Source organism: Xyrauchen texanus, chromosome 48 (assembly GCF_025860055.1).
Source record: "Xyrauchen texanus isolate HMW12.3.18 chromosome 48, RBS_HiC_50CHRs, whole genome shotgun sequence".
In the NCBI taxonomy this organism is placed as follows: domain Eukaryota; kingdom Metazoa; phylum Chordata; class Actinopteri; order Cypriniformes; family Catostomidae; genus Xyrauchen; species Xyrauchen texanus.
Window position 1 is genome coordinate 11,311,795 of NC_068323.1, and position 26,856 is coordinate 11,338,650.

The window sequence follows — 26,856 nt, forward strand, 5'->3', positions numbered from 1 at the left end:
TCTGTCTGTCTGTCTGTCTAATTATCCTGGAAACATGAGCAGATATAGTTTTGGTCCTGCGTCTCGGGCAAAGGGAAGGGGAGTAACTGGAGTGGGCGTTCAAAACTGAAAGCCAGCGATCTCTCTCTCTCTCTCTCTCTCACACACACACACACACACACACGCACACACACAGTGGACACACTTTCCCACACATGGCCCTTCCTCGCATGTCTCCAAACCAGCCTGTCAAATCACGGCAGCATGTGAAACCCTTTCTCTAGATACTTCAATCACCGGCTTTTAAATGTGTATTTCTTCTGGATAATATTTTGTACTTGTCTTTGATTGTTTTTCTCTTTCCAATACATTGGCTCACAGGGCTTTATTTGGACTGAAATGGTGCAATGCTCCCTAGGACAGTGCCGCGTTTATTTTGGATGTGTTGGATACTGCTTTTCTGTCCGTTAATATGGGGCATTGAATGTGCCAGTGCACAAAGTTGTCATGAAGTTAAAACTGCTTTCCAGCTGCGCCAAGTCGGTTCATTAAAATGGGTTCCAGAGACAGCAGCAACAGGTTTGTTCATATAAAGTATTATTATTATAGTCATAGTAATTTACAAAATATGTGTTCACATTCTGACAAAGACTTTGATTACTTCCAAATGTCTTTTATTCAGCCATTTGACTGGGCAGTCCAGAGACTCGCAGAATAGAATTCAATTCCACTTAATTCTGTATTAACATATAAGAAATGAACACACACACATACAAAAGATTTACACATTTCAATTGTATTTTAAACTTCTATCAAACTGAACTTAGTCATCTTTAAATAGTGTACTTTGTGACATATTTAATTGAAATGAATGAGGAGTTTCAAACAGTACAATTTGGTAAAATGGCAAAGCAACTTCATTTGATTTGTCATTAACTGAACTAATTTTATACTTTGCAAAGTAATGCATATTTAAATAAATGTAGTTAATAAACGATTTGTTTAAATCTTGCTCTTGCCACGATTTGCTTTATTTATTTGCTTATTTATACTTTTTTGTGTATGTGTGTGCATGGAAAAGTTATTTTATTCAAAGTAGCAATAACAATGTGCATATAAAATACACATTTTCAACTACTTGTTATTTAAAGTTTTTTCTTTTGCATTTTTAGAAGTACAGATATTCCATAAAGTCTCGCAATGTGAATGTGATCTCATAAAAACTGAATGTATAATAATTATACAAACCTTGACCTGTCAAGTAACCAATTTTAAGGTGATCCACAATATATTTACATTTTATTTATTAGTATTATTGTGTTTTATTTATGTTAAATGTAGCTGAAAGACTCATCTAACGTTGTGTCATTGTGATGACAAACCATAAATCAGAAATGTCAGGTGTTGACTGACTTTACTGGATTGCCATTCCTGTTGGACAAATGGTGAATGTTTTCCATGATCCACATTTAGTATTAAATCAAAAAGTCATTCATGTGTATAAGCCAGCTCAAAAATGTTGGAACTTGTCATGAAGTTGTGAGCATATCAAACTCTCGCTTGGAAAGGACACATTGGACACCTAGTTAAATATGAGCAAAACAAACTTTCATTATTTTACATAAAATTCTGTCATCATTTACTTTCTTTTATGTTGTTCCAAACCTGTATGACTTTTTATGCAAAAGTAGATATTAGGCAGAATATTATCCACAGTGACCAATTACAGTCATTGTATCTAAAAAAAAAATGTGGGTAAGTTAATGGTGACCGACATTTTATTTTTGGGTGAACTATCCATTCAAGTTTCGAGGCAGCCTGAAAGGGAGGCATCACTTCCTGTGTACCGAGAGCAGGGGGTGAGAGAGTTCAGGAGTATCACTGTGATTGTCAGCTGTTCTAATGCATGGCTTATGAGGTCCCATCGGTGTAAAACTGGTCTTATAGAGCAGGGTGACTAACGCAGCAGATATCATCTGTCTTGATCTATATAAGGTATCTCTCAGACTCACACACACTCTTGCTCATGTGTGCTTCCTTTACATGCACCTTATCTTCTACTTACATTAACTTATGAGGGTGCATCAACTTAAGGTAATAAATAACATGTTATTCCTCCATAGATGCAGATCTTTCTATCTGCAAGCACCAGGGTCCCACTTGCTGCACCCGGAAGATGGAAGTGAGCTACTATGCAGCTGCCCAGAGAGACACACTCCAAAACATTCTCTCCTATAGCTTCGAACTCAAATTTCTCATCCTAGGCCATGTCTCTTCCTTCCAGGGTACGTATGTGGTATGAAGTAAAGCTTAATGGGAAGGCTGTTGTGGGCAATGTACTTTTTGCATTTGCACCACAGCTAGGTCACCGTAAAAAGTACATGCACTCCCCTGTTAAACATAGTATACATAGTATATTTTTACCATTAATTAAACAGGAAAATCAAACTTTTTACATCGAAAATTTTTTCTTTTTAAATATATGAAAACATTTTTTCTCCCTAATTTGGAATGCCCAATTCCAATACACTCTTAAGTCCTCGTGGTGGCGTAGTGACTCGCCTCATTCCATGGTGAGAGTGTGGCGGAGGATGAATCCCAGTTGCCTCTGCGTCTGAGACCGTCCATCCACCGCAGCATCCACACACAACTCACCATGCGCCCCACCTATTGCGAACCACATTATAGCGACCATGAGGAGGTTACCCCATGTGACTCTACCGGGCCAAGTTGGTTGCTTAGGACACCTGGCTGGAGACACTCAGCACGCCCTGTATTCAAACTGACGACTCCAGGGGTGGTAGTCAGCGTCAATACTTGCTGAGGCCCCCAAATAGATGATAACTTTTTACCATATATTTCAAGCTAACTACCTATTAACCATTTACATTTACATTTATGCATTTGGCAGACGCTTTTATCCAAAGCGACTTACAGTGCACTTAATACAGGGACAATCCCCCCGGAACAACCTGGAGTTAAGTGCCTTGCTCAAGGACTAGAAAGGTGTTAGAACCTGTGACCTTCTGATTAACAGCCCTGTGCTTTAGCCACTACGCCACCACTTTAGCATTTTTACAGTCTTTTACCGTTAAAGGTAAGCCTCTAAGCCAAGCATCACTATTAGTTTTGCTACTTCTATTTGCTCACCGTTGCAATTAAAAGTTGTTATACGCAACTGAAGAAGTAATCCAAAGTATTTAGAATACGTTACAGACATTGAGTAATCTAACGGAATATGTTACAAATAACATTTTACAGCATGTATTCTGTAATCTGTAGTGGAATACATTTCAAAAGTAACCCTCCCAACCCTGTTTATATATAAATGAACGATTTTTCCCTTCCATTCTATACGATTCTGAAATCAAGAGTTATGCATTTACAGTCTGCGTGTGTAACCTGTTCTGCTCGAGCTGCTCGGAGCGAGATTCGGACCGGTGTCAGCAGGTATGGGAAACAGTCACACTAACGATGAGGCTCAAGGCTAGAGCCCCTAGCATCAGTTGCTAGTCCGCCGCGTAAACTGATGCAATCAATAAAAACGTGAGATATTATTCTTTTTTCCCTCTCATTAAAACTGATTTGTAAAACTTTTTTTACCAGGCCCTCATCAATTCTTTTTGGAACGTTTTTAGCCTTGTTGCTGACCAAGACTCCTAATATTAAACTACGAAAATCCATTATAAAAATACAAATTATTACACATTTAAAACTGTGATAATCTAAACAATGAGTGAAAAAAATGCAATATTTTTGTGAACATCATCTCTATCAATTGAAAAAAAAAATATGACTGTCCCATAATTCAAGCTGTAATTTTACTAAATTACAGAAAAACTGTGAAAATATCATTTAATTGTGTGTATTTAGGATACATAAAATGTTAACTATGAAGTTAGCCTTAGCAAGACAAAGAAGTGATAGTAAGAGTGCGGAAAATGTTTTTATCAAGACTTTACTTTCTAGAAGTGCTAAAAGTGGCAGAATTTGAAGAAACATCAACATACAAATACCTTTAAGTCATGTATTGAGTTGCTTCGTTACTTTATTTAAGCGATCAGAATTATTTTCATCCTAAGATAGGTGAACAAAAACTCATAGCTTTCGAAGCAGGGACTTAGGGACCCCTAGTCATATCTAGGGAACAGAATATCATAGAGACTTGCTTGTTCGACCAATAAGCATCCACCTATCAACCCCTCAGAACACCCTAACAACAACCAAGCAATGCCTTAGAAACCAATCAGGACACATGTGCACACCAACTGCACAGCAATGCCCAGATGCAACCTGGGCTGCATTTCCCCAAATGCATCGAAAGCCTAAGTAGATTGTAGAAACAATTGGCACCAATGGGCACTAAGATCAACTTAAGCTTGCAATGCTTTTGGGAAATGCAGCCCTGAACACTTTAGCAGTGTGGCATTGACTCTATGGGCAAGCATCACTCTCATATTCTTAAGAACATTTTCAAATCTGCTCTCTCTTTAGCTTGTTCCATTATTAGGGATTATATGTTTAGCCATGTCTCTTATTCATATCAGAAGAATGCCAGCCTAAGAAACTGTGGTGCAACCTAGAAAAAGGAGTCTACAAAAAGCAGTCACACACCATGAATGTCTGAATGTTATTTCGAGATTTTCTTTTTGTCTGCTGTGTCAAGCTCACAAAATGATCCTTTATCTGACTGCGTTCTCCTCTGAAGCAGTACATGTGCCTCTTTGGGGTTGATTGGCGCTTGAGGATAAGAACAAGTCCTTTCAGAATCAGTGTTTGAATAAAACAAAAAGAACCAATCAGATTCTTTTGCACACACACACACACACACACATTTACAAACACACAGGCTCTGTGCATGTTATTATCTCACTCCATTGTGTTTTAAGTTAAACATATGGCTTTATCAACCTTGTTTAAACCATGTCAGCTTCAAATATATGACACTAAAACCCCCTAACCCAACCTAACTAAATATTTAAGTTCTTCCAATTTGTCCGCTCATACTTCACAAAAACCCATTCAGGTTCACAGGAAAAGGGCACGGTCGCAGTCCCCAGTCTTTTCTACCAGCCGAGTGACTATTTAATGAGTTTGAAGCAAACCAAGAGAGAAATGTTGAAATTCCTTTGGTATCCTTGGCGATCCGTCTCAGTGAACTTCAATGTATTCCTATATAATGAGAGCTTCTGAAAAGATCGGTTGTCTTTTTCGGCTACTTTTCACATTGTTGTAGCTGGTGTCCTGTTTAAAAAAGAAAACAGGTTCGTAAAGTGTTTTTCATTCCCATGTGAAAGAGGATTTTTAATGTAGACAGCTTTGGTTTAAATACCCCTGTGTGTTTAAGGGTAAAGTGATTATTCAAATATGAAAAAAAACCTAGTTGACTCTCTCTAGAATCTGTCAAAGGGTTTGTTCACCTAGCATGGAAAATTCCATCATTCTGGTTGCACCACAGGGGAAGGTAAATACCTTGGAGTCAATGCAAATATGTCTAATAGGAGTTGCCGCTTGTTGGTGATTCTGCTATGTGGCCAGACCTAGGGTACTGGAACTCAATCAGTGTTATCATGTTGTTAAATCTGTTTGTAACAATACAGTTACTTCAATTGTATTTGTTAATACCAGTCTGGGATCTCTCTACCCTTCTTAGCAAAGTAATTTGACTTAAAAGCAAACCCAAAACTTGTTACTCACATACTTGCTAACCAACAGAGCTCAACTATCCTCACCAACCTAAAAGGCACTAAAAATACTGTGCGCTACCTCACCTTCTCTTGATCTAATTTCAGTCCTGGACTGAGTACAACATGTGAGCGAAAACTTTCGGACACTGATCTGCTCTAAAGAAGGACCCAGACCAAATCCAACAGGCACTGATCATTATAGAGTTAATAGAGTGATCTGAGGTACAGTCATCCAAGTTTACCCTTCAATCCGCCTGTCCCAATGGTCAGATGTTAGTTGTGGTGATCCCGGGCACCCTCGATGACCCATACAATCTGTGTGACCTCAACCCACATACCTGCATGGCCCAGACCCATGTGAGAAGAGCCCTGTCACAAGATCCAGGCATAATACCCAGCAATGTAACACGATATCAAGGTGTTTGGGTGTAGTTGCCAGGATACACACCAGAAGGGATTTTTAGACATTCAGCAGTTTAAAGGTTTAATTTGGGATGTTTTATAGATTTATATATTAAGAATTTACATATACAGCTAATTTACAATTGCCATCGGACTGAAAAGGCCACCTCTGAATAGCGACTTACATTTTGGGTCTGTTCCTAAAAGCTATGGTACTGTATGGCTTGGAATAATTTGGGGTGGTCCAATGAGTTATGATTCCAATTAGTTAATGTTTGCAGCTGGTACAACTTACCAGTGACTCACTTATATATCTCAAAGTGTCATTCTACATCCAGAACTTTAAAATGTTCTCCACTAGCCAGCACCAACCACCTGTTATGCTTCCTAAACATTCATCTGACACCCCTACCTTAGCTATGTGGTTTTGGGTTTGTGAGTGGGAAGCCAGATGCCCATTCCTGACCTGAGAAGGTCAGTCACATAATGTTGTTAGAATTACGGGATGGTTTGAATGCCATCAGGAGATTAGTGAAAGTAGGAATGCTGACCTCGGTTGCAAGACCAGTGATGCTGCATTTCAGGAACCCACTGATTTTCTTGCAAAACCTTAAAGGCTTGTTACAGATAGCCTCTTTCCTGTTGAAAAACAAATGAAAACAGATTAAAAACCTGCCAGTTGGTTGGTCTTACCTGGTTTACAAGCCTGGTCAGTCTGGTCAGTTTGCTGGTTTTGGGCACTTATCAACTGATCAGGATAAAACCAGCTAAGGACCAGTTTGGATATACAGTGAGACCAGCTTAAACCACTTAAGACCATCTTAAACCAGAAAAACAGCTGAGAACCAGTATGGCTAAGCTGGGAGACCAGCAAAGACCATATTGAAACCAGTTAAAACCTGCTGAGGACCAGCTTGGCTAAGCAGGGAAACCATCTTCAATAAGGTAACACCAGCAAAGAACCAGCTTGGCTAAGATGATAAAACAGCTTTAACCAGCTACAACCATCTTAAACAAGCTAAAACCAGCGGAGTACCAGCTTGGTTATGCTGGGAGACCTTCTTAAGCCAGTTTATACAATCTTAAACCAGCTGAGGACCGACTTTGCTAAGCTAGGAAACCACATTAAACCATCTACAACCATCATCAACTGGATCAAACCAGCTGAGGACCAGCTTGGCTAAAATGGGAAACCAGCTTAAACCAGCCAAAACCATATTAAACCAGGTAAAACCAGCTGAGGACAAGCTTGGCTAAGATTGGAAACCAATTTAAAATAACAATGATCATCTTAAACCAGTTAAAACCATCTGAATACTGGATTGGCTAAGATTGGAAACCAACTTAATCCAGCAAAGGCCATCTTAAACCAGCTCAGAACCATCTTGGATAAGCTGAAAGACCTGCTTAAATCTTCTATTATACCAGGCAAGACCAGCAAACAAAAAGGTTTTCTTTTGTTCTTCCATCAATAAAGAACGAGCATGTTTGGCTCATTCATAGCATGCTAATCATTCATTTAGAAACATGACTGAATTGGAATGCTTTGGTTTTTATGAATAAGATGACACTAAAACAAACTGCACCCCTACCAGCTGTCTACATAAATACCTGTCTGTCACGTTACACAAAAGTTTATATGCCATTGTAAAAAATGTGTATGGTAAGATTTTCAATTTCCATTTGTCACATATAAGCATTGTATGGTATAGTATGACACCCCTGGCTGCTAAAATTGGTTATAAGATAGTTGCACGTGTCACATATCTCCAACAAAACCTTCATCCCAACAGCGCCAACCCAGAAGATCCATGGATTAAACATTGTCAGCTCCCATTAACCTAATGGAAAGAGAGAATAGATGTGTAAAAAAGTGTCATAAACATTGTGAAACCAGGCCGAGGTATACCGAGACTTGCTGGTACATCTGACCCGCTAGTAAATGTCAAACAAAATGACCACAATTTTGTTGCTCCTCTTATGTTACGAATGTTTGTACATCTGTGTTGACTTTACAAAATAGCTGTTCACAGACGCAAACATGTGGTATATTTTTGTGTTTCCTAGCTTTAGGGCCATTAACGTTGCACTTTAAGGAATAGTTTGTACAGTCACAGAAACGTTTATGTACTGTGCTATTATTTGTTTTTGCTTTTGTATATTTGAGGTGACTTAACAGATAGAGCTGACTTATATGGTGATATTTTCACAGATGGACATCTTGGTGGCTGTTCACAACAAACATTTGTTTCACATGTTTTTCAATAATATTCTATGTAAATGTGCTAGACAGATGTCTTTGACTGTTGCAATGTGCCTTGCCATTTTTTTAGCATCTCGTGCAAGAGCTGCACATTTTAAGATGGCGTGTCAAGTTATAAACATTGATCTTTTAAAAACGCATCTTGAGACACTTGTGTTCGGGTTCATTTGTCAAGAACATGTTCGGTCTGCACAATTATCTAAAGTGTTTACATGACATTTTAACTACCACGAAAAAGTATTAAGCCTAATTATTGTTTTAGTCCAACTGAATTCTAACTTTAAAAGCCCATATAAAGGTACTGAGTGTGAAACGTAGAAAATACAGGTTTCCATTTTCCCGGGGTTAAGAATGACCCTGGTTTAACAACTTAAAGTGTGAAAAGTCCATTTGAATTTTTCTAGTGTTCAGTCTTGCATTTCTATTTTTGTTTCTCTTTCCCACAGATTCCTTCCATTCTCTACTCTCCTTTACATTAAATCACACCTACTCCCTATTCGACAGTGCCTACGAGCCAATATCTCAAGACGCAAGGCCGATAGTGTCTACCCTCTTCTTTGAGCTTGGTGCCTACCTCCGTGGCAGCGCGAACATCTCCGTGGAACGCTCTGTCAATAGTTTCTTTGACAAACTCTTCCCGTTGGTCTATCAACACCTAGTCAATCCTGGTTTGGGTTCCCCCGTATCTATCTGGTCTTTCGATGGAAGTGAGTGCTTGCGTGCCACGCGGCACGATGTCAACCCCTTCGGCTCTCATCCACAAGACCTTTTTCAGGAGCTGTTTAGGGCACTAGCTGCTGGACGTGCCCTAAGTCGGGCTCTGGCGGTGGGTGGTGAGTTGCTGAATGCCACAGAGATGGTAGGGTTGGCACGCCAATGTGGACACGCACTTGTGCGGATGCAGTTTTGCCCACATTGCCGTGGCTTGACGTTGATCCGACCATGTAGAGGACTATGTCTCAATGTGATGCGGGGCTGTCTGGCAGATCTTGCCGAGTTGGATGGACCCTGGCGACGCTATGTAGCATTGCTGGAGGGGCTGAGTGGGGCACTGGCAGGAGGTAACGAGCTGGAGCTGGCCCTTCTACGCATCCGGGAGAGGATAAATGATGCCATACTTACAGCCCAACTGAAAGGGCCACATCTCAGTGCTGTGGTGAGTCATGCTACACACTGATTCAAAGAACAAATAAATTTTTTATGGGATATAGGAGATGCAACATGTGCTGAACTAATTAAGGTCAGGCGTGCATGCAATTGCAGCAACATATTTTGTGTATTTCACAGCCAATCAAAGGCTAGTCTGTTGCAAATCTGTGACAATGGTTCAGTCAGGTCTAGAATGGAACCGTTGGGCCAGGAAAGACATGCTAGAGTCGTGTTTGCTGTTAAGGTTAAAGGAAGGGTTAGGGGTAGGGTTAAGGTTAGGGTTAGGGGTAGCTGTAGGGTTTCTGTGGGTCTACACTACAGTGAATTAATGTCACATGCGACTCATGCAAGAGTTTCCCCAGCCAGACGGTTCCCTTTTAGACACAGTGGTGTGGTGTTGTATATTCTAAAGACTGTTTGTGGAATAATTCTCACTTGTACAGAATATTTAAACTTGAAAGTTATTTCTTATTTCATGTAACTAATTGCGATATACAGTACATTTATGATGATTTTAGATTTACTTATGTTTATATTCTTAATTCTCTATCAAAAAAGACAGGTGTCAGAAATTAACATCCAGTAAAATTAATTTAGAATTTTTTTATGTTATATTTATAAGTACTAAAAATGTGTTGCTATATCGATTTGTAGTTAAACAGCAGTTATTTATGCCATCCACAACAATTATTTTGCTACATGCACTTAAATCTTATAGGGATAGGTCACAAAATAAGTTTTTTTAAACCTGCATGACTTTCTATCTTCCGTGGATCACAAAAGAAGATATTTGTCAGAATGTTCACCACTTTAATTGCTTTTTTTTGTGAATGGTGACTGAGGCTGTCAAACTACCTAATATATTTTGTCATAAAGGTTTGGAACAACTGCAGATGGAGTAAATGATGATAGTATAAAAAATGTTGGGGTAATTACAATTCTTTTAATTTAGCTCTTCCCCTAAAAAAAGATCGACCTGCTCTCAATGCCGTTATGAAACTTTGCAATAATTACATCTGCAGAGGGTTTATTATTAGCACAGTGATTAGTAGTTATGTGGTAATATGACACATAGTGTAAAAAATGTGTCGGTCATGCCAGCGTGACTATGGCTGTCTGTAAATTTATACCCAGCCTTCCACCCTGTGGCTATTCATACCATTAATGCCAGGGTCTGTGTGCATGGCTCAGGACGACTGTCTGCCGGTCTCTATCACTCAAACGTTTCACTGGAAACATGGCTGTAAGGTCAACACAGATCAGGGCTTCCGTGACAGCATGTCTTTCACCCATCAGGACATGGTGCTGACAGCTGTATGTGGGTAGGTCAAGTTTAAGAAGCATTCTCATACACCTGCCTGAAAAAGCTTAGAATTGCCAGCCAAAATGCAATTACGCATTGCATTCTCAACTTTGCCATAAAGGGCGCTATAGCCGGCAATCTTCTACAGTAATTTTTTTTGTTCAGGTCAACAACTGTCATGGCAGAGCTGTCTTCATAGAAGCTGAGAGAATATATTTAGTAGAATATGTTTTTAGACATAGGCTTTATCGGTTGATTGGCAACAAAAGGGAATTGGTTTGTTTAACATATGTGCTAATTGTAAAGCCATTCTTAGACACTGCAGAATATGTCAAAGAATGCAGGAGGCAGGACCCAAGCCCAAAGTTAAAAATAAAGAAATGTATTAATACATACAAAGGGCAAAAATCAAACCAAAACTCCCACAAGGGGGAAAACAAACATAAACAACCCCATAGGGGAAAACGAACAATCCATAGCTGGGTCGGAGGGAAACGGAGAACCAGGACCAACCGAACCAGACAGGGATGGGATGAAGAACAGCACCAACAAACAGGCAAGACCGACTAACTAGACCGACTGGAGACACAAGACCGACTGAATAACATAAGACACACAAGACTGGAAATAAGACGAACTAGGACTGGACAGCAAACAAATAAAATGGGTTAACGGGACAGGTGAGGCAAATTAACTAATAATAAGCAAACAAGGAGATGCTGTATGACGTAAGACAGAAAGACACACAGCGATACAGAAACAAAATAAAGCCACATGCTCTCACAAGACAACAAAACATGAATGGCATGAGTGCACATCACCAAGACAATAAGGCAATATACACCCATTCCAACTGACAAACAAGACAAAAGAATGTGTAGCAATGCCAAACAAAGCGATGCCACGTGTTCTCACACTAAACAAAACAGAAGCGTACATCGTGAGGCAAATGCCATGCGATGCAAGCAACAGGTGTCAAAAACAAGACAGGACACTTTTGCAAAGTGTGCGCAACACACATCCACGGTCACGACACCAAACCTGAAACCTAACCATACAGAAGGGTCAGGATACAGACACCATGCTCCAGTCATGAAACAAGACGGACCGAAGAGCAAACGGCATGGAATACAACCGAAACCGCAAGGAGGTCTCAGGGCGGAGGTAGGGTCTAGCGACCTTGGAGGAGGCCTCAGGGCGGAGGCAGGTTCTGGCAGTCTGGGAGAAGGCCTCAGGGCAGAGACGACAGAGTACTGGGTGACGGCCACTGGACAGGGGTCAGAGGACTGGGCGGTGACTGCTAGATAGGAGGCAGTGAACTGAAGGGAGGCTGCTAGCCGTGGACGGCTCTGGCACTGGCCATGACAGGGGAACAGCCTCCATGGCCTTGAACACCGGCAGAGTATGGGGAATGGTCTCCTTGCTCGTGAACACTGGTAGTGACAGGGGAACGACCTCCTTGGTCGTGAGCACTGGCAGGGACAGGGGAACATTCTCAGTGGCTGTGAGCACAGGAAGTGACAGGGAAATGATCTCCGTGGTTGTGGGCACTGGTAGTGGCAGGGGAACAGACTTCATGGCTTTGAGCACAGTCAGTAACTGGAATGGCCTCCGGGGGCACTGGCATTGACATGGGAACATCCTTCGTGGCTGTGAGCACAGGCAGTGACAGGGGAATGACCTCCATGGTCGAGGGAACTGGCAGTGACAGGGAAACAGCCTCCATGGCTGTGAGCACTGGCAGAGACTGGGGAATAACCTCCCCCTTTTCCGGGCAGTGAGGGGCACTGCTGCTGTACCAGCCTCTGCCTCCTGGTGGTCAGCAGCAGTGGGCTTGGCTGAGCTGTCCACTTCCGTGTGGGGGGTGCCCTCGTCCTCGGGTTGGCTGATACATGGACTTGTCCTCCTGCCGTACCCTGCACAGTCTCCTTAAGTGCTCTGCATGCTGGCAGGCAGGAGAAACAGTTTGAAAATGAAAACTCTGCTGGGTCCATTCTAGCCAGTTCATTCTGTCAGAGAATGCAGGAGGCGGGACCCAAGTGCAGAGTTAAAAATAAAGGAATTTATTAATACAAACAATAGGGCAAAAAATAAACCAAACTCCAAAAGGGGGAAAGCAAATATAAACAACCCCGTAGGGGAAAACGCACTCACGCCAATACAGTACATGACATGGAACATGAGTGTCCGGATCCCGACACTAAAACCGAAACCGAACCAGACAGAAGACTTGAGATATTGACATTGTGAAATATCTAATGATATCTTCAGAAGACATATTATGATAATGCCCGCTATAGCGCCCCTTGTGGGAATGCTAAAAATGCAATGAATACTTGTATTGTGTTATGAATAGCATTCATACACATTTGGGAACACACCTATTTTTTGAGCTTGTGTAGTTAAGTATGTTTTGAGCTTTAGAAGAACGCCTTATTGTAGGGCTTAATGATAAATTGGAATAAAATAAAAATTGCAATAGTGCGATTGTCAAACCACATGTGTTTTCTATATTTTGTATTTATTTGTATTTAATCTGGTTCTTTTTAAGATTACATAAATGTGAACACCCTTTCTTGAACAGTATTTCTATTGTCAGAAGAGCATGTTTCCCCATGAATTTTGGTTAAAAGTAAACACTTACTAGTTTTTTTTTTATGTTAATTTCATATCATAGTTCAAATCGCAATCACAATATTTTTCAAAATAATCACAATAAGATTTTTTTTGTCCAAATCGTTCAGACCTACTTTATTGGTTGATGCACTAAAAATGGGAATCAATTATCTGTATTGTGCATGCTAATTGTAACACCATTCATGAATTAGGCTGTGCAGAATATTTTATGATATCTCCTTCATTGTTTATAAGATGTCTATTTGTGGCACCCAACATTGGCATGGACATGGAGGACAATGGGGCCCTCACACTGCATGTGGTCTGGCGCTATCTTGGTGCTTCTTGAGTTGTTTGGGTGTTGTCTACTCCCAATCAGCCTGATGTCCTGCATGCAAATTCACCTCTGGACAAAGAGGGCTCTTGCGAACCGGACAGCCCCTTCCCGAAATGCAATGCAGCTAGCAAGGGGCCAGAGCAGGGGAATGAGAAAGTTCGACTAATCCTTAGATAAACAAGATACTGTTGATGATAAAAACAAATACAAAATGTTTCACACTCTCACATAGACAAATAATTTATTCCTCATTCCATATTATACTTTCCACAAAAAAGTTACAATTTGGATTATTTATTTTCCCTAATAAATAAACTTTATGATAAGGTTCATGAACTAACAATGAACAATACTTTTTTTTTCTACAACAGAATTATTCTTGAGTAATATTAATTTATCAAAATGAATTGTTTGTTCTTCTTAGTTCAAATTGTATTAACTAATGATAACGTTTACAACTTTTACTGCAAAAATGTATTAGTATATGTAGAAATTAACATTAACCAAGCTAAATAAATGTTGTCAAATTATTGATCATTGTTGGTTCATGTGAACCCTTGCATACAACCTTATTGTATAGTGTTACCATTTTTCAGTCCCCTACCAATTTTTTTTTATTTTTAGATGCATTATCAATTTTTAGATATTTATTATTTTTAAATATATTTAATAATAATAATTATTATTAGTATTATTAAGACAGTGACGGTGAATCATTAAATGAAATTTTGATTGGAATATGGATTGACAGTGCATCAAAATTGCAAAAAAAAAATGTGCATACAGTAAAGTTTGTACAAACTTTAAAAATTCAGTATTGTTAAATACAGTAAGAGCTTAATCTTACTGTGCAAAGGGGAAGTGTGTACATTTTTGCATGTTAAATGCAAATTTCTCTAAACCCAGTTTAAGGAGACCTATTATGCCCCTTTTTGCAAGATGTAATATAAGTCTCAGGTGTCCCCAGAATGTGTCTGTGAAGTTTCATCTCAAAATACTGGTTACTCATTAATCATACCATGTTATTAATGCATCTTTTTGGGTGGAATCAAAAACACGCTGATTTTGTGTGTCTCTTTAAATGCAAATGAGCTGCTTCTTCCCGCCCCCTTTTCAGAATAGGGCTGTAGCTCGTGCTTCGGAATTCGGATACTACAGCAACAACAAGTCAGAACCAATATGACTGACAGCGTAAATTCAGCTATATATGTATGAATATATTATGTATATCTGGTCTCCGTGAATACAATCAGAGACAATGGTAACTTTAGCTGCATTAGCCGTGGAATCAGCTAACAAGCACATTCGGAAAGGCGAGTTGCATCTTCAGGATTTAAAGCTGGAACACAAACAGTTGGTATTGATCCATGCTTGAGAATAAAAAAAAAATAAAATCCTGATTTATATTGACACTCATTCACAAAGAAGTCCGGTGTAAAATGATTTGCACAAACATACACACATTTTTGTATGTTTTGCAACACATTTCCTTCAAAAACAAAACTTGTCCACTGTGTCTTCAGTGGCTCTGTTGCCGGGAGTACATGACTCTTATGTTCACTTTTACAGGCAACAACAGAACACTTATGATGCTACCGAAGCTGAGACATTTTTCTTCTCACTGTATCTGCTCCAGCACGGGAAAAATGGCGGACTGTGTGTAGGTCACTCAGGGGAGGAGGGTGGAGTCTGTCACCAGTCGTGGGCGAGGCCTGCTCAAATGTGACATCACTTTAGAGCAGAAACAAAAACCACACTGACACACTGTTTTTGATTAATAGAAATATAAGAAAGAGGAGTGGGTGGACTTTTAACATTGTAGGGTGGTTGTGTACACACACTGCCGACTCAGGTTTATGTACAAACGCCATGTAAATGTAAATTTTGCATAATAGGTCCCTTTAATAAGCCGAGAACATATGCAGGTTATATGGTGTTATCAAAACATTACTCTGTTTATGCTGCCCATAGAGCCCGACACAGCAACATTGACTCAACCAATGGCTTACATTTAGGGGAGGACTATCTGTTTGAATGACCAATGGAAATTACACACTTCATCTTTAAAAAAACATTTTGTAAATATTGCTAGAATTTGTGTGCTGTTTAGCGGTGGCCACTAGATGGAGTCATCTCTTTAAATTGAGTGTTGCTAGTCAGTTCAAATCAGCCTATTACTGTGTGCCATGATTTTCCTTCTGTGTTACTGTGGCCAGTGCATTCTTTTTCCTTTCAACGTGAAACAATAACAATCCAGTTGATATATATTGCTTCTCTTTCTCTCTCAGGTTGGTAAGGTTTGTGGATCCTTGACTGAGCCAGTTTCCTCCACTCCAGTCATTTCCACCTCGAGGAGTCTGGATCTTACAGTGAACTCCACCATAGAACCCCAAACCTCAGTCTCGTCCTCAAGTCCCACAACACTACCTGATACAGGCAACCAACTCAAGCTCATTACACTCAAAAGAAGGTGAGGAAATAACGTGTGTCCATCGTGTATTTAAAGGGATAGTTTCCCTAAAAATGTCCAATTTACCTTGAGAATGTTGGCTTCACTTTATGTAAAATGTAAACATTGCTTCAGATTATATTCAGTATTTACTACTAAATAAGGTCTCACATAATAACTACCCTGCTCCCCTTCTTTCCTTGTTTTTTCAATCTTTGTTGTTTCCTTTCATCTCTGCATCTGTCTGATGACTACAGGTCTCTGCCTCTAAAGCCATCCAGAAATGACAAACCCAGAAACCTGAAAAAGATTTCAAAGTAAGTGTTTATTGGTGGATACCTAAAACTGAAAGGCATAGTTCACCCAAAAATGAAAAAGGTCATAATTTACTCACCCTCTTATTTTTTTATGTATGACTTTCTTTCTTTCATGGAAAACAAAAAGAGAAAAGGCATATATCCAGTTTTAGCATTTAAAATTATCAAGACATTTTGTCAAGAAAACTCTAAAGAAATGTAGTATTCACAGTCACTCATGATTACTTTAATCAATGAGTAAAAGAGTCAAATAATAGAACAGTTACTGAGATTAAGCGAGTAGTATTCGGCTGTTTAATCCCCCATGTGCGGACCCTATCCATGTTGAATAACAGTTTTTATAAGGTTACTGATATGACTGGAGTCTTCATTTTAATGTGAATGGTCATGATTTCCTACATAAATTGCAAAATTATAATACACATCTTTAGGAGGAGAAAAAAAATACTGAGAGCACCTTTAACTTCCAAAAAAAAGTCAATATAAGTGTAGAGTCCCTTAAAAATGTATGATGCCGACAGGTTATGTTGTTTCAGCAATTTCCAAATTATAAATTTTTAGAGTTTTGTTTTATTTTTTTATTATTCTGCTGTAATGTTGACTGTCAGCCTGAGAATGTTTCAACAATTAAATCACACACCAAATTAACTTGTATGAAAAAGAACAAACACTGTCAGCATTAATAATAACCACCACAACAAGTAGAGGAGATCAATCCAGCGTTCACCTCTACCAGTGTTTGGGCATATTTGTTTAGAGTACTGTGATACTCTTCATGAATGATACTTATTCATGGATGTCTGGGCCAGAATAGGTTGTACTGTATAATTAGGCCTGATTTGATGTTTTTTGATAACTTCCTAAATAGCCTGTGCTTCCTACAGGGAATTTACGGGCTATATCCAGCGGTACAAATCGTTCTTCTCCACCCTGCCGGAGATGCTGTGCGAGGGGGAAGTGGTAATGGAAGAACACACCTGCTGGAGTGGAGAGGATGTGGTGGAGAGGTGGGTGTCTCAACTGAGCCAATCAATGTTATCGTAATGCTGAAGTATGTAATTCCTGCGACACTAGCGGCACCAAATGGAATTGCAAAAATATTCTTTTAATTGCTTTCTGAATACACCCCCAGTCTGCAGTTGGTCAAACAAAGAGATAGTCTCCCCCCCAACTCACACCATTGGTTGAGTAACATTATTGGGGTGAGACTAAGCAGGTGAGAAAATGTTCCTATTAATGGCTTACTTATAATCGTCTCTGCATATTACAATTGGATAGAAGAAAGTATTTTAACACAGAAAAACTTTAAGGACTATTAGCTTAATTCAGGCCACGTCCAGCTTGAAGATTTTCATTAGAGAATGATTTTGGTATGTTTACGCTTCTCATCCACACTGGAACGGTGTATTTCTCTATCGAAAAATTAAGACTTTGAAAAAAGCTCTCTAATACCACATACTTTGAAAAACATATGACGTTCGGAAACTGAAAAAGAGTTTCAAACAAAAACGGATTAGTGTGGATGTGGCATAAGACTGTCAACATTTTTTACAAATTGAAAGCGTTCTTTAGAACCCTCTTGCAAATGAACTTAATAGGAGCCAATAAAATCATAAATCTCTCTAAAATATGAGGTCATTAAGTTCATAAGATAGGCCTAAGAGCTTACTGGTTGCCATGGATTTGAAGGAACTTTCCCTGGTCCTCGTCCCAACAGAAGCTTCATTCAGAAAGTGCTGGAACTCTATTGAAATACAAATGAGATACTCAAAACAAACATTTGCATATAGGCGGTTTTACTCTCTGTGAGTATATAGCGAAGATCTTTTGCGACACTGTCCCTCCTGTTGACATTTGTCCACATTCTTGACATGACCACTTTATTTGGATGGATAAAGTTTAAAATCCCTGATATAAACCCCAACCAGGCAGTATTTGTTCCTAATTCCAGCTTTGGCCAGAAGGTTAGAGATGGACAAATCTTCTGGACAAATTGCCCCTTCGTCCCCACAGAATGGCACTTGTGCATGGCTGGCACCATCTAAACTGAGGGCCTCTCAATGGCACAGACACATGGTAGTCTTGGAGACAGCTCACTATTACCATGGAGAAACAGGCTAGCATGCTAATCTTGCTAAATTTGTTTACAATGGAATACTAGCGCACTGGCGACCTGTCCAGGGTGTCCCCCGCCTTTCGCCCTATGTTAGCTGGGATAGGCTCCAGCCCCCCGCGACCCTGTACACAGGATAAGCGGTTGACGATGGATGGATGGATGGATGGAATACTAGCGCAGTGCTAACTGTATACGCTAAAGCTTGAAACAATTAATGTTTTTAACATTATTATATAACAGTTAGTTCTGGTTCTTGAATCTGATTGGATGAGAGGGATTCCAAGACTGCTGATAAAGGAGTCATAAGACTACTAGGATGCTTAACTGTTTGTATCACTCTGTTTGTGTACTTAATACTCTAAACCAGAGTAATGACAGAGGTTGTGATTCATCCCTGTGAAATAACACATTTACACCAAGAGATGGCAACAAATGAACGTGCTTTGTGTTATGAGTGCTACTGGGTGAGAAAGAGAATCACCCATGTTCACCCACGCTCTCGAGTTGATTTACTCTTTTAACTTAAAGGTGGTAGGCCATTCATTTTAATAGGAGTGGCCCATCTCTGCTAAATAGTCTCTGGACAGATCCAGGTAATTACACATGCTCAGTCACTTTCTCTCGCACACACTCTTCCTTGTTACTCCAATAACTTACTAGAAACAGCTCAAGCAGTTTAGTATCACAGGCTAGGGCAAGTAAGATAGTTTCAAACACAAGGGTTTTGTGATGCTTCTTGCTTCTTCCTTAATTATTTATTTACTTGTCTGTTGAACTGTTATGTAAAAGTAATATGACACATGCAATCATGCTGTTTTGTCCACATATCAGCACAGCAGTGATTACCTGTGGCACTCGGCCACCGAATCACTGATGGCTTTAGTTAGCTACCTTGCTTTAGTTAGCTACCTTGCTGTCTAGCCCTTGCAAAAAAATAGGAGTTCTGACAAATATGCTGCAAACTCTTCATTATCGACAAAGGTTTGCATCAGGTTCACCAATACCGGGGAAGAGCTGTAAACTTCTGGTAAACATTTGCGACGATTTACAAGCTCATTTGTATGTAAAAATTATGATTAGGAAATTAGCAGAAGGTTTGCGGCAAGTTTATCAGAGCTCTGTATTTTTTGTAAGGAAGGCTACATGCTAGGCTAGCTTGCAAATATTGTATTATTTTTATCAAAATGAAATGCTAGTGTACGGCTTACTGTATACTATACAGTATACACTAAAGTGCTTCAAATGTCTCAAATGTTTCAATAGTAGCCTATGCTACATTGTGTCAATGATAGCTAGGCTAGCTTGCTAATCTTTTTTTTTTATTTGTTCAACATGGAATACTTGCTAACTGCTTATATTGCACAGAATACAGTAAATACTTGAAACTTATTACAGTAGTGTGCTACATTGTGTCTAGGATACATACTAGGCTAGCTTGCTAATCTGTTTTTGTATTTCTTAATTTTTAGAATGGAATACCAGTGTACTGCTTACTGTTTATCACACAGTGTAAACTAAATACTTGAAACAATAAATGCTGCATTGTGTCTAGGCTATAGGCTAGCTCTACCTTTATATTGCATAGTATACGCTAAATACTTGAAACAAAAAAGGATTCAAACAGTAGTAAGCTATATTGAATACTGACAAACTGCTTACTGTATACTGCACATAATACACTAAATATCTGAAACAGTGTTTCAAACAATAGTATGCCTCATTGCTGTCTAGGGTATATACAAGTTAGCTTGTTAATCTTTTTTTTTTTTTTTCTTCCAGAATGTAATACTAGCATACTACTTACTGTATACTGCATAGTACACAACAAATTCTTGAAACAATAAATGTTTCAAACAGTATTACGCTACATTGCTCTCTAGGCTAAATGCTAGGTTAGCTTGCTAATCTGTCCCCCCGAATGGAATACTACCATACTGCTTACTGTATACTGCACAGTACACACAAAAACAATGGTATACAACATTGCAGTCACATGACCTTTTATCATGTAGCAATTCATCATGGAAACTGGCAGTTTTCATGTTAGCGCAATCTCTTCAAGAGAGTCAACACTGCCCTCTTCTGGCTAAAGTGATTTGCCCCATTTAATTGTTCAATTTTCAATATTAATTAGGTGTGTTTTCTAAGGCAACAAGACAAAGTATTGTGTATTTTTAGCATGCCACAATTAGCATGCACCATGGCAGAAAAAACTGCAAGACCAACATGCATTAGATGTTTAAAAATATTTTGCCACCAGTGGTCATTATGAGCATGAGGTCAAAAAGACACATTGAGCAGAAGGTGTTCACAATATGGCCCGACTTTCACTCCGAGGTTCAGTCTAAAATAAAAAAATTTGGCCTTGAATTTTCAGGTCCATTAAGATAGCTAATGAAACATTTCAAATTGAGCGAACAAGGTCTTTTAAGAAAATGCTTAGCTGAAGCTGTGGTTCACCTCCCATTGCACAGTGAAGTGAATAAATTGATGTTTTGAGGGATGTAAGGAAATGTTAGCATGACTTGTAATGTGGTCTCAGCCGGACTCAGTAAGCGAAGTCAGTCAAAAGCAATTTAATGTGTGAGGTTACAGTAGAAAAAGTTAGCTTATTGACATTTTAGGCGAGTGCCATCCATGGTCACAATCCTACAGTAGGATGTTCGTAGTTTCTCTCTCTTTCTCTCTCACCTCTTGTCCAATGGAAATGCCAAACCCATGGTAAACGGATTGGAAAAGTGTGGCTACTGCTCATTGTGAGCTAACATTAACTGATACAATCTCGTATTCAATGTTGTGTCCATGACTAATTTGCCCTCACCAGCAACACTTCAACACTCGTAGTTTGTTTTTTGTTTTTGTGTTTTCCTTCTGTGGTCTTGGGCTGACCCTGTCCTCCATTACAGCTCTATTAGATTATGTGTTTACAATGAAGACTCGCCTTTATGCTTGCAGAGTCGCAATTAAACTCCTTTGGGTCTTTTAGAGTGTAGCTTAAGACCGAATATGCCATTTTCCTGCTGATCTTAAACCATCCTATTGTGGTTTGCTGGTCTTAGCTGGTTTAGGATGGTTGCCCAGCTCAAAAAAAAAAAAAAGAGCTGGCCTCCCAGCATGATCAGATAGTTTATCTGATCTTGCTCTAAAACCAACCAACAGACCAGTATTTTTTGTATTTATTTTTTGTATGTTTTATTTTATCCCCCTTTTTTTTCTCCCAATTTGGAATACCAAATTCTAACTACTGCCTCCACTTCTGAGACAGTCAATCCGTGCATCTTCTCACGTGGCTCGCTGTTCAGGACACTGCGGTGACTCACAGCATGTGGAGGCTCATGTTTCTCTCTGTGATCCACACACAACTTACCACGCGCCCCATTGAGAGCGAGAACCTCTAATCGCGACCATGAGTAGGTAACCCCATGAGACTCCACCCTCCCTAGCAACCGGGCCAATTTGCTTGCTTAGGAGACCTGGCTGGAGTCACTCATCATGCCCTGGATTCAAACTTGCAAAGCTACCCAGACACCCTGTTTCATTCCATTTTGTTTTGTGTTTTCTATTCTATTCTGTTGTGTTCTGTTCTGTTTTTGCATCGTTAGCTGGTTTCCTAACCTGACTAGCTGGATAGAGCCCAAAACCTATGTAAGCCCATTAAACTAGACCATCCTGACCAGTGGAAACCAGCATAGTGGCCAACTAAGAGTAGAGAACCAGCTTATTTTCTGTTGTGTTGTGTTGTGTTGTGTTGTGTTGTGTTGTGTTGTGTTGTGTTGTGTTCTGTTCTGTTATGTACTGCATGGTTAGCTGGTTTCCTAGACTTACTAGCTGATGAGTGCCCAAAAAACCCTGTAAAACCATTAAATTAGACCACCTTGACCTGTGGAAACCAGCATAGTGGCCAGCTAAGCTAAGCAAACCAGAGACAGGTTTAAGGCTTCTTCTTTTTTCAACATGGTTTGTGTAGCTAATACGTTTTCTTGAGCCACACATCTTAGCTCAGGGTTAAAAAAAAGACTACATTACTTGCATAGTTTATCTGTTTCTAATGAGATTTTTCTCCTATGCATATAAAATGGTATTCTGTGTAGCATATTCAATTTAACTTCAATGTAGGCATTCTTAATAGGTGCAGTAGGCCTATGCGCTGTAATAATGACAATGCTATGACACTGTGGCTGTGCTTCAGAGCATAGTGAGCTGCCTACCTAGACAGCATTTTCAGCCATCATAAGTGGGCCTATGATGGCAGAAAATGTTCTCTAAGAAGGCAGCTCGCTAGATTTTAAGACACAGCCTACAAATGCTACATGATACATGAATAGTTGCTGTATTTATAGTGACTGTTTGACCTGAAATGCTGTAACAGATACAGTAAAAGTGTAACTGAATGCAGGATATCCAGTGCTTGTATTACAACTTATTATTCAAGTCCCCTGTAATTTCAAACAGCTGCTTCAATTCGGGACTGTTAGCTTTGTGCAGTTCAAAGCTGACTATATACATTACAGCTGTCCTACATTAGCATGGGCCCTTCCCTACTTCATAGACCACAGACAATAAATAGGACGGAAAACTAGCAACCAGAAGGTCTCCTTTAACCGGTTATTACACACATGAGATGGCACACGGCTCAACGTAAGATAGAATAGCACAGAAGTGCACCCTGAAACAGATTTTTAATTCGTTTTTTGGTTTATTTCAATCATTTGTGTAGAGTAAAAATGAACACAAATTTTTAAGTAAGCAATAGTGGTAATATGTTTTTATCCAGATGTATATTTTGGCCATTGTTGTGTATTTTATAATCTAAATATATTAAAAAGATTTTAAAACTAAAATATAAAGTGGTTTAATAAAATATTTGTCAGACACTAAAGCAACTTACAGTGTTTTTAAGCTATGAATATTAGCTAAGTATATTTATTCCCTGAATGGAGCCCATGATTTTGTGTTACTAGTTTTCTTGTCCCAGTAGTACATTTTGTAATGCAGTATATTTTAAAATCTGCAGGTTTATGCAAATTATGATTATTTAAACTGTAGGGTTTACAACATCTATTACAATATGTTTCAATATATTTTTGGTCAGACAGCTGGCCAAAACAATTAAATAAATTATAATAATATAAATAGGCCATAGAAAATAACTTGGCCTTCTGGGTTCAACACATAGTTTAGACCAAAGTTGAGTGTTCAGAAGAAAAATACTTATTTAAATATTAAAGCATGACATCTGTGTTTCTTTACCAAAAGCAATAGCTTTTGTTGGAGCCTTTCTGAGGAAATTTTAATGTACAGCTCAAGAACGGATATTGCTTGCTCATTAGGTGCTGAGTTTTATAACCTTCTGAGCAAACAAATGAGCTAATCCAATATAGCACATGAATTTCATTGAAGCTTTGTTCCTTACCAGAGGATGTATCTGAATGTGTGTGCGTGCATGTGTGTGGCTTCCATGGGAAAATCAGCAGCGTTTCGTCAAAGGGGAACTCCAAACTCTTTGGTCTTGAGCTGGATAAATATATTTCTCCAACCTTTTTTCTGGTTTGGATTTATTTGGCCACTAATTATTGTGAGAAATGTGGGTGACTGCAGTGACAAGCCCACCACATTGGCCCCTGTTCTCTCTGCTGCATCTGTTTAAAGAGCCTGAAACATTCTTTATTGCTTATTTGAAACCGTTTGACTACTGCTTTATTTGTTGTGGTGTTTCTTTAATTTTTTGTAGGAACATTCAGTTGGAGCTGACAGCCACGAAAGCTAAAATTTTGTTCAGTGAAGAGTGTTATTTAGTTAGTTGGTTGGTTGGTTTGTTAGTTAGTTGTTTAGTACTTTATTTTGTTAGTTGGTTCGTTAGTTAATTTGTTAATTTATTCATTAGTTAGTTTGTTCATTTTTTTAGTTTGTTGTTTAGTTAGTTCCTCAGTTTTTTGTTTATTTGTTTGTTAGTTAGTTGTTTAGTACTTTATTTTGTTAGTTGGTTCGTTAGTTAATTGATAAATTAGTTTGTTAATTTTTTTAGTTTGTTTAGTTAGTTCCTCAGTTATTTGTTTATGTGTTTGTTTATTAATTTATTAATTTGCAGGTAGTTTATTTGTTAGTTATTTAGTTGCTTAGTTTGTTCGCTTATTCGGTAGTTCATAGGTAGGTCGTTAATTAGTTTGGTAGTTGGTTTGTTTGTTTATTATTAGTTTGTTGTTCATTTAATACTTAATTCATTTGTTTGTTAGTTTGCTTATTCATGTATTAGTTAGTTTATTTATTTCATTTGTTTGTTAACTATTTATTTAGTTCCTTAGTTTGTTCATTACACTTTTTATTCATTAGTTAGTTTGTAGGTTTTTTATTAGTTTTTTATTTCATTTAGTACTGTAGTTAGTATGTTAGTTATTTATTATGTTAGTTTGTTCATATGTTAGTTATTTAGTTAGTTCCTTAGTTTGTTAGTTATTTAGTATATTATAATTTTTTTGTTTGTTTTTGTTTATTACTAAGTCAGTTTGTTTGTTAGGATGCTACATTCTTGTCACATGACCTCACATTGTTGCATGTTTATTTCATAGAATGTTATCTAGTTATTTAAGAAATAAATATGCTTGTTGAATTTTTATTTTGTTGTATTGCAATGTTGTTTAAAAATGCAAAAAGCATTTGGCAGTCTGATCAAATAATGAATCAAGAAAGATTTCAGAATCATGATTGACAGTGGCGGATTTAGCAAATTGGGGGCCCAAGGCGAAGGTATGTATGGGCCCCCCCCGCCAAAAAAAATTACAAACTGAATGGTGGATAGGCAGGTAAAGCTAATCTACGGCCCGTAGCAAGCCTACAGTGCTTTGGTCGGTGGCTGCAGGATTAGCACAACTAGGGCTTGGGCTATTACTACACTGTAAAAAAAAAAAAAAAAAAAAAAAGGAAAAAATAACTTTTAGATTTTCTCTGGCTGATTATAAAACACATTCGTTATGGCATGAAAATCCGAGAGAAAATGTGATCAGGTGTTGTTGGCTATTTATTGATGATGACATAATCATTATGTAGTGGCCTGATTCACTGATCTACAGAGAGGAATGCTTAATACGAATTAATATTTCACGTTTTTGAGTATTAAAGCTCTGTGAACCTACCGCATGCGAGCTAGCAGTGACAAACAGGTAATCTGAAGAACTTTAAAAACACATGGTGTACAATAACGGTTGATACAGTATGATGTAGACCAACACAGACATCAAGAATCAGCATATGAATCTCAACAACGGTGACAATCAACAAAATAATCAGATAAAACTCTGAACATCACAAAACAAGCTACTAAAAAGTTGCAACAATAACAACAGCAAAAATAAAAGCAGATAATAATAATAATAAAAGAAAATACTAAAGGTGATGATACACAGGGCAACTTTTTGAGCAATGTTGCCGTCAACAGGCAACCAGATGAGACACAGGGCCTACGACCGATCTAAAATATCCAGATAGAAATGTATTGCCCATTTTCAATGGGAAAGGGCCCAAGCAACATTGCTCAAAAAGTTGCCCTGTGTATCATCACCTTTAGGCAATTCAGCATAATTTATTCATGCTGCAATGTATGCTGGGAGATATTGATGAGTTTTGATTGATGGCTCCCATCATGCACTGCACTTATATCATCACAGTTGTTGATAATGATTCATTATGCTGAATCTTGATGTCTGTGTGTGTGTCTGAAAGTTCAAACCTTCATTGTGCACAATGTTTTACAAATTATTCAGGTTAACGTTATCACAACATATGATGGATCACATGCTGTAGAATCATAGGGCTACTACAATTACGTTAGTAAAAAAATGTTTTACCGTAAATTTCACAGGTTGACTCACCAGAGCCTCCTCATCGCTGTCAAAATGGCCATCACTGGACATCTCTTCCTCAGTGTCAACCTCGATAACACTATCGGTGACTGTGGGCGGCAACAACGCGATGTCCTCTTCAATTTCTTGGTTGACGTTATCCTCACCTAGCACCATCACAGCTAGCTGCTGCTGTAGCGGCATGTTCAACTTGTTGGACGTTTTTATTCCTGTCTGTATCAGTAACGTTAGCCGTAAAAAAGTGTGTCATCTTTGGCAGCGTTGCCAAATACTTATCAGCGGCTTTTTTCTTTTAATTGAGCCGCTTGGGTAACTTCTTTTCATTTTCGCGTTTAGACTCGTCTTGTTTCGTCTCTGTTTGTGTACATCCCTGTCCTCCTGT

The 26,856-nt window shown here is 38.7% G+C and overlaps 1 protein-coding gene across 2 annotated transcripts in view; it reads left to right on the top strand.

The window, feature by feature from the left end:
* Window positions 1–200: 200 nt before the first annotated feature.
* The window catches only part of LOC127639965 (glypican-5-like), a 58,397-nt gene continuing 31,741 nt past the window's right edge, over window positions 201–26,856 (top strand). For both annotated transcript variants that reach the window (XM_052122324.1, XM_052122325.1), the window contains exons 1-6: window positions 201–558; window positions 2,103–2,264; window positions 8,778–9,487; window positions 16,025–16,206; window positions 16,443–16,502; window positions 17,387–17,509. In XM_052122324.1, coding sequence (XP_051978284.1) covers window positions 387–558; window positions 2,103–2,264; window positions 8,778–9,487; window positions 16,025–16,206; window positions 16,443–16,502; window positions 17,387–17,509 — 1,409 coding nt within the window. In that variant the 5' untranslated portion in view covers window positions 201–386. The remainder of the gene's footprint in view (window positions 559–2,102; window positions 2,265–8,777; window positions 9,488–16,024; window positions 16,207–16,442; window positions 16,503–17,386; window positions 17,510–26,856) is intronic.